This window comes from Arachis ipaensis, chromosome B06 (assembly GCF_000816755.2).
Source record: "Arachis ipaensis cultivar K30076 chromosome B06, Araip1.1, whole genome shotgun sequence".
NCBI lineage: Eukaryota > Viridiplantae > Streptophyta > Magnoliopsida > Fabales > Fabaceae > Arachis > Arachis ipaensis.
The window spans coordinates 12890410-12897422 of NC_029790.2; the positions used below are offsets into that span (position 1 = coordinate 12890410).

Sequence of the window (7013 nt, forward strand, 5' to 3'; positions counted from 1 at the left end):
GACTTGACCGTTTTATGGCTAAAATGGTTTGAAGGGAGACTTATGTAGATGCGGTGGTAAGAAAATTATCAGAAAATGGTTCAGACTACACTCCTCTCTTACTTGATTTGGATCCTCCAAGATAGTCTACGAAAAGAAGATTTAAATTTCACGAGCGGTGGTGTGAGGTGGAGGATATAAGGGAACTGATAGTGTAAGAACCGAGGTTTTTCACATAAAATTGTTTTTATAAAAATAATAATTTAAGTTTTCGAGATAGACTCAAAATTTAGAAGTTTTAATTTGAAAATAAAAAAGTGAAATTTGGTTTCAATGAATTTTTCTGAGTCAATAAATATGTTTTCTACAAAAGACCGAGAACCGACAGCCGAACCGGTCGAACTGGTTTAAGCCTGCCCGGTACTGTGTTTTAAGAAAAAAATAAGATTTAGAAAATTGGTTTATTATTTTGAAAGGACAAAAATAATTTTAGAATTGAAAACCGAACACCAATCTTAAAGATTTTGGCTCAAAGTGGGCCAAACGGGCTAAAAATGCTAACGGATTGGACCGAACCCAAACCGGGCCCAAGGTCCAACATATATAAGCTCACTTAATGAGCTTTTCAGCTCATTCTCCTCCCCAAATGAGAGAGAGCTCGGATTGAGAGAGAAGAGAGGTGAGGGTGGGGTTTTACTATTCACCTCCACCTTTCGGGAGCCATAACTTGAGCTACGGAGCTCCGATTGATGAGCCGTTTGTAGTCACGTGAAGCTCTCGACGAGCTCTTCCTTTCTATCTAAGAAAATCTAGTAAGGGCTTGCATCTCACTCCCCATTTTTGTGCCCTAAGGTTCTGCGCGTTTTTGGGTTTGGTTTCTTAGCAAGTTTTGTGGTTTTGCTTGTTTAGGTGATCTCTAGTAGCGAGTAATTGATGGATTTTATCCCTAATCTCGTTGGATAAGGTAAGGAACCTCTTTATCCTTGTGGTTTGGTATAGTATGAGCTTTATTTGTTGATGTATGGTTATGTTGTATGTATGAAGCTTGTTTTTGGAGTTGATCTTGGCTTTTGGTTTGGCTTGATGGTTTGGAGCTTGGTGGCTTCGTTGTGGTGTTTGGTGCGTTTGGGAATCGGCCAAGGTATGGTTTCAGTTTCCTTTATGTAATATGTAATGTTTATGGACACTTAGGCTAGTGGCCCATAGGATAGGATTGAATTGGATATGTGGTTGTTTGTGGTATATGTATGATGATGGTGATTGTTGAGGATTATTGGTGCTAATGATGTAATATGATGTTGGTTAATGTTAGTTATTGTTTGGTAATAAATTGTTGGAATTGATGAGGATTTGTAGTGGTTGTTGATGTTAGTTGGTTGATGATGCTTGACGAATTGATTTTGTAAATGTTATTAAATAATGATGTTGATATATGATTTATATTGAATTTGAATGAATGCATATTGTTGATTATTGGTATAAAGCATGAAGGAGGTTATTGATGAAGATTGATAGTGAAAGAATGATGATTGGTGAAGGTGTTGGTGGAGGATTAATTATAGTGTTTTATATTTGATGTTTGAATTGATGAGTGCTAAAGGAGTTGATAATTTTGAGATATTAAATGTTGGATGTGGTATAGTTGGATAATGATGGAAATGGTGGAAAGTTATATTGATGTTAATAAGGTTAATGGAAATTTGGAAACTGTAAGAAGGTAATTGAAGAACTAAATCTTAAGTTGGAATATTTGATTACATCGGGTTATTTTGGTGGGCCAATGGTGTTAGAGGTAGAAAAAAAATTAGAAGAGGAGCTATCAAAAGAAGAAAGTTTTTGGAAGGAAAATCAACAAGCAAGTGGCTGAAAGAAAGGGATAGCAATACAAAGTTCTTTCATCAGAAATTTCAAACTAGAAATTGAAAAAATAAAATTTGTGGACTACTTTGGAACGATGGTGAGATGGCTTCAGATCCACAGAATATTGCTCTAGTGGCTGAAAATTATTTCAAAAAAATATTTTCATCTGCTAACCCATTAGAACCTGGTGACATATTCAGCGATTTTAGTCCTCCGGTTATAGCTTTCGTGAATCGGAGACTAATAAGACCAATCTTTATAGAGAAAACCAAGAGATCCACTTTCAACATTTGTCAAAGTACTCCAGGTGAGGATGGCTTCACAGCACGATTTTTTCAATTTTATTGAGACATTGTAGGTGGTGATGTTTTTAAGGTGGTTCGTAGCTTCTTTGATGGAGGTAAAATACTTAAGGCGTTTAACCATACACAGATTTACTTAATCCCTAAGATTCCAAATGCTAGAGACATGTTACAGGTCAGACCTATTAGTTTACCCTAAGTCTTATAAGATTATTTCTAAAATTCTGGTACATAGATTTCAGGAGTTTATGAATAATTTAATAAGTTCAAACTAAAGTGTATTTTTAAAGGGTAGATTAATTTCTGACAATATTCTAATAGCTCATGAATGTATGCATTACCTCAAAACTAAGAGGTGCAGATTGGAATGTGAAATGATTATTAAATTGGATATGAGTAAAGCATATGATAGAGTTGAGTAGAATTTTTTATGGTTCATCATGGAGAGAATGAGTTTTGGAACCAAATAGATTTTTTGGATCAGAGAATTAGTCACTACTGTTTTTTACTCTGTTCTTGTAGAAGGTCAACCTTATGATTTTTTAAGCCAACAAAGGGTATCCGGCAAGGAGATCCCTTGTCGTCTTATCTATTTCTATTCTGTGCGAAAGAATTATCCTATCTCTTATACAAGGCAGAGCAAAACAGATCCATTTAGGGAATTCAGATTCATAGAAGGTCTCTAACAGCCAATCATCTTCTCTTTACTAATGACTCTATCTTATTTGGGAAGGCTAATGAGGAATCATGCAACAATATTCTATCTCTACTCAACGAATATGAGATGCTTGGTGGGCAAAAAGTTAACCTCCACAAACCAACAGTTTTTTTTAGTCAAAATACCCCCACTTGCCAGAAGACAACAACTAGCGGAGTTACTTAACATAGACCATGTGAGAGACCAATATAAATGTCTAGGCTTCCATCCATTATTCAGAGATCTAAAAGGGCAACATTCGGTGCAATAAAGGATAACGTTTAGAAAAGAGTTTAGGCTTGGAAGAGGAATCTGTTATCAGCAGGTGACAGATATGTTTTAATCAGAGTTGTCGGAAAAGCTCTTCCAATATATACGCTTTCATGTTTCAAGCTTCCAAATTCTCTAGTGGAAGAAATACACAGGATTCTAAGACAGTTTTAGTGTGGTTCGAAAGGAATGAAGAAAAAGATGACTTGGGTTAGTTGGGATTGTATGACCAGACCCAAAAAGAAAGGCGGATTAGGATTCAAAGATCTCAGAACCCAGAACCTAGCCTTGTTGGGTAAATAGTTTTGGCGAGTTACTACTAAGTCCAATCTACTAGCACGTATGCTTAAAGAAAAATACTATAGATACACCAACACCCTTTTGGCAGATAAAAGAAACCAACCTTCCTGAGGCTGGCAAAGTCTGTTGGAGGGAAAGAAAGTGGTTGAAAAGGATTTGAGATGGAGTATAGAATTTGACACAAATATTCGTATCTGGGAGGACCCATGGTTACCCCCACCCTACCACTTTAGATTTAGTAACAACAACAATCTAGTAACAAATATCAATTGGGTACATAATTTACTTACAGTGGATGAAAGATGGAATAAAGAGTTAGTTGAAGCAGTTTTTTTCCCTAAGCTCAGTTTGCGAATTCTCTCCCTGCTATTGAATGACGATGGTGAGGACAAGCTTGAATGGGCCTGGAACAAGAGGAAGCAGTACAATGTGGTCTCGAGGTACTGGGTGGCTTATAATTTTTTTCATGTGCTTGAGCACCTTCCAACGGTGATAACGAATTCAATGCTCTGGAAATCAATTTGGAGTTAAAATTACCATCCAAAGTAAAAAATTTTCTGTGGAGATCATCCCATGAAAAATTACCTATACTCAATTTGATTAACCAGAAATTTTCAGATACTTCTGCAATGTCCCCAAGATGCAGAAATAGCAACGAAGCAATCCTTCACGCCTTGGTGCAACGTGGTCCCGCTCCTAAGATGGATAAAAAGTGTTAAAACATTTACTAATATCACAAAAGGATGGATAAACGTTTTAAATTGAAAGAAATTTAAGTAGAGTGATATTCTAATCGAACACAAAGAAGATTAACTTTTTGAGATTTCTTTATTTTAAATGTTTTTAGCAAATGTGGTGAAAGAAGATAAATTAATCTCCATGCCTTAAAGTAACACTTCTAACATTGCTCGACTATTCTTTAGAAGAGTGTAAAAAAAAAAACAAATACTTATAACATGTAATATTAGTTGAAGAGAAATTTAATTTGCTTCATCTTTAATTTAGATGACTTTTTTTTTATATTTTTTTTAATAAAAAATAGAAAGATTTGAATTCTGAGTATGGAGAAATTATATCTTTTAAAAGATTTTTTTTTACACTTTAAATCTAATTAATCTATTTTTATCAATTTAGTTTTCATGTAAACAATACACTCAACTTTCTAAACCTAAAGTATACTTTTGGATTTTCATCTTTTAAACTTAATATCTTTACAAAAAAATTTATTCTTTCTTTTCCTATCATATTTTAAGTCACATATAATTATTATTTCCCACATAATAAAATTATATTATTAGAGTACAATCAACGTGAAACACAAATCACAAATCATATATGCAGTAATTAAATTGTTAAGTAATGTTATTAAATAAATAATATGTCTAATTAGTATAATACAGTTACATATAATAAGTTGAGGTAAACGAAAACACGATATATTCAATTCAATTAATCTTTTGGACCTCTGCGGTGCAAGTGAAAATTTATTCAGTTATTCTTAAAGAAGGGTTGCTGCAACTTGCAAGCATGCCTAAGCAAGGAATAAATGTTCTTTTATCCCCAAATATTACCACTTATATTCTCCTCTCACCAAAGAATAAGAATAAATATGTATAGAGTACTGGAGTATTAAAGTTTGATTGGCTAAAATAAAATAATATATATGGGAATTATGAAAAGACTTCAACTTGACGATAGAATCAATAATCAAACATAAATGAGCAATTATTCGAAAATATAATCTAACTCTTTATGAAAAAATATTCGAAAAAAGTTTGATCCACAAACATAAAAACAATTTTCGCAGTCACATATATAGACACGTAGTTCTGTTTTGTTCTCCTTGGTCCACTTTCAACCAATTGTAACGAATAATTTATCTCTTCTTCATAGATGCCATAAGCATCTATCTAGCAATACTTTATTACCACTAAATTAAAGTGAGAGATGGGAAAGTAGACTAACATATGGATCCATACAAAAATTACTCCATATTCGTACGTACATGAATCATACGATGTTACATCCGTTTGGATTTTCATCACTTAAGAACTCGAAGGAATTATATGACGGTAAGGATGTATAAGTATAATAATATGGTTCTAAATCGTATGGTGAAGGATCCATCTCTGTCACGTGACCGTTCGAATACGGTTGCGTGGAGGTATAATAAGCAGTAGCTGCACCGTGCCTCTTGGCATTAGGATATGCTGTATGATAGCTCACGTTATACATCGAAGGTGTGGGTGCATAGTAATGTGGTGGTGGATGCTGATAACAAGTGTGATGATGACGTGGTGGACTTTCGTTGGATGCCATGTGGTGATGGTTCGAATCATCAAGAACTGTTACACCTTTCATTCTCACCTTTCTGTCTCCACCGCCAAGCTCATTCTCGTCATTTCCATGGACGGCGATAGTAACCTTTTTCTCTGCCATTGGCGGCGGCGGGTAACCGGCTGGGAACATCACCGTCTGCCTTATCTCTGGCTTTGGTTCTGGGTAATGCACACCGATTTTACCGTTGGTGGCGCCACCTTCGAGGACGTTATTTTTTGCTGTGTCTTGAACAACGAGCTTAACAGTTTCTTTTTGATCATTTTCCTCGCCGCTCTGGTTGCTTTCGTCCCCACTTTCTTGGTCACTCTGTTTCTCTTTGTTCTGCTGTGAAGAACTATTAGGATCTTTCTTCTTTTTCTTCTTTTTCTTTTTCTTCTTCTTTTTTGGTTCTACAGTATCTGGCCACAACTCTGCATGTTTTCCTGTCTTGTTCAATTGTTTGATCATAATCTCGCTGTCCACTATCCCCTTTACTGTAACCTTTTGTTGCCTCAAATCGATGTCTATGTTATAAATACCTGAGGTATATACACCAATAAAGAACAAAACCATGGGCTATATTACAAGTAGCAGAGTGTACAAATTATGTGAAGAGGACCAGAAGAGGAGTAGAAATAGAATTTAAAAAAAGGTGGTCAATTATTACCATCTATGTTCTGTAGAACTTTCTTAACTTTCCTTGCACAACCTTGACAGTGAATTGAGACCTTCAATACAACAGTCTGATGATAAACACATAGAAACGTAACAAAGGATTATTGAACAGAATTGCTAATACAAAGGAATCCAAAGAAATTGTTTTGATATATATAAATGTTACCTTGCATATGAGAGATTCGAAACCTGGTTGTGGTTCTTCTGGTGGTGACGGTGGTGGTGGTTCTTTATTAGTTTCGGGTTTTACTATTTCTGTTGGAGGTGGTGCAGTCATTGTAGGGTTAGAGTTTTCCAGAGAGAAAACTATAAAAGTGTTGGGATGTCTATAAAGGCATAACAAAATGAGCTAGTCCAAATATGAACCACAACGCCTTCCTTAATTTTTTTTTCATGCAAACAAAACATTGACTTGCAAGATTCTACGTTTGATGGATTTTTTTTAAATAAATAAATAAAATAATTATTGTCACATATATATATTTTGCAAATTAATTATACTGTTCATTCTATTATTCACAATAAAAACTAGAAGTTATAAATTCATATTATATATCTTATTTATAATGTAAATAAGATATATAAACAAAACATGTATATATTCATTTGGT

General features: G+C 34.5%; 1 protein-coding gene and 1 long non-coding RNA gene across 2 annotated transcripts in view; one reads left to right on the forward strand and one right to left on the reverse strand.

Annotated features, from left to right (window-relative positions):
- Positions 1–1953, forward strand: part of LOC110263172 — a 13665-nt gene extending 11712 nt beyond the window's left edge. Inside the window, exons 2-3 of the long non-coding RNA XR_002348329.1 lie at positions 1327–1334; positions 1942–1953. This is a non-coding gene — a long non-coding RNA (uncharacterized LOC110263172). The remainder of the gene's footprint in view (positions 1–1326; positions 1335–1941) is intronic.
- LOC107648012 (heavy metal-associated isoprenylated plant protein 35) lies at positions 5365–6772 on the reverse strand. The gene is made up of 3 exons (XM_016352043.2): positions 6569–6772; positions 6395–6470; positions 5365–6266 (listed from the first exon to the last, which is right to left on the reverse strand). The coding sequence occupies exons 1-3, from the start codon at positions 6677–6679 to the stop codon at positions 5419–5421; spliced, it is 1035 nt and encodes a 344-aa protein (XP_016207529.1). The 5' UTR covers positions 6680–6772; the 3' UTR covers positions 5365–5418.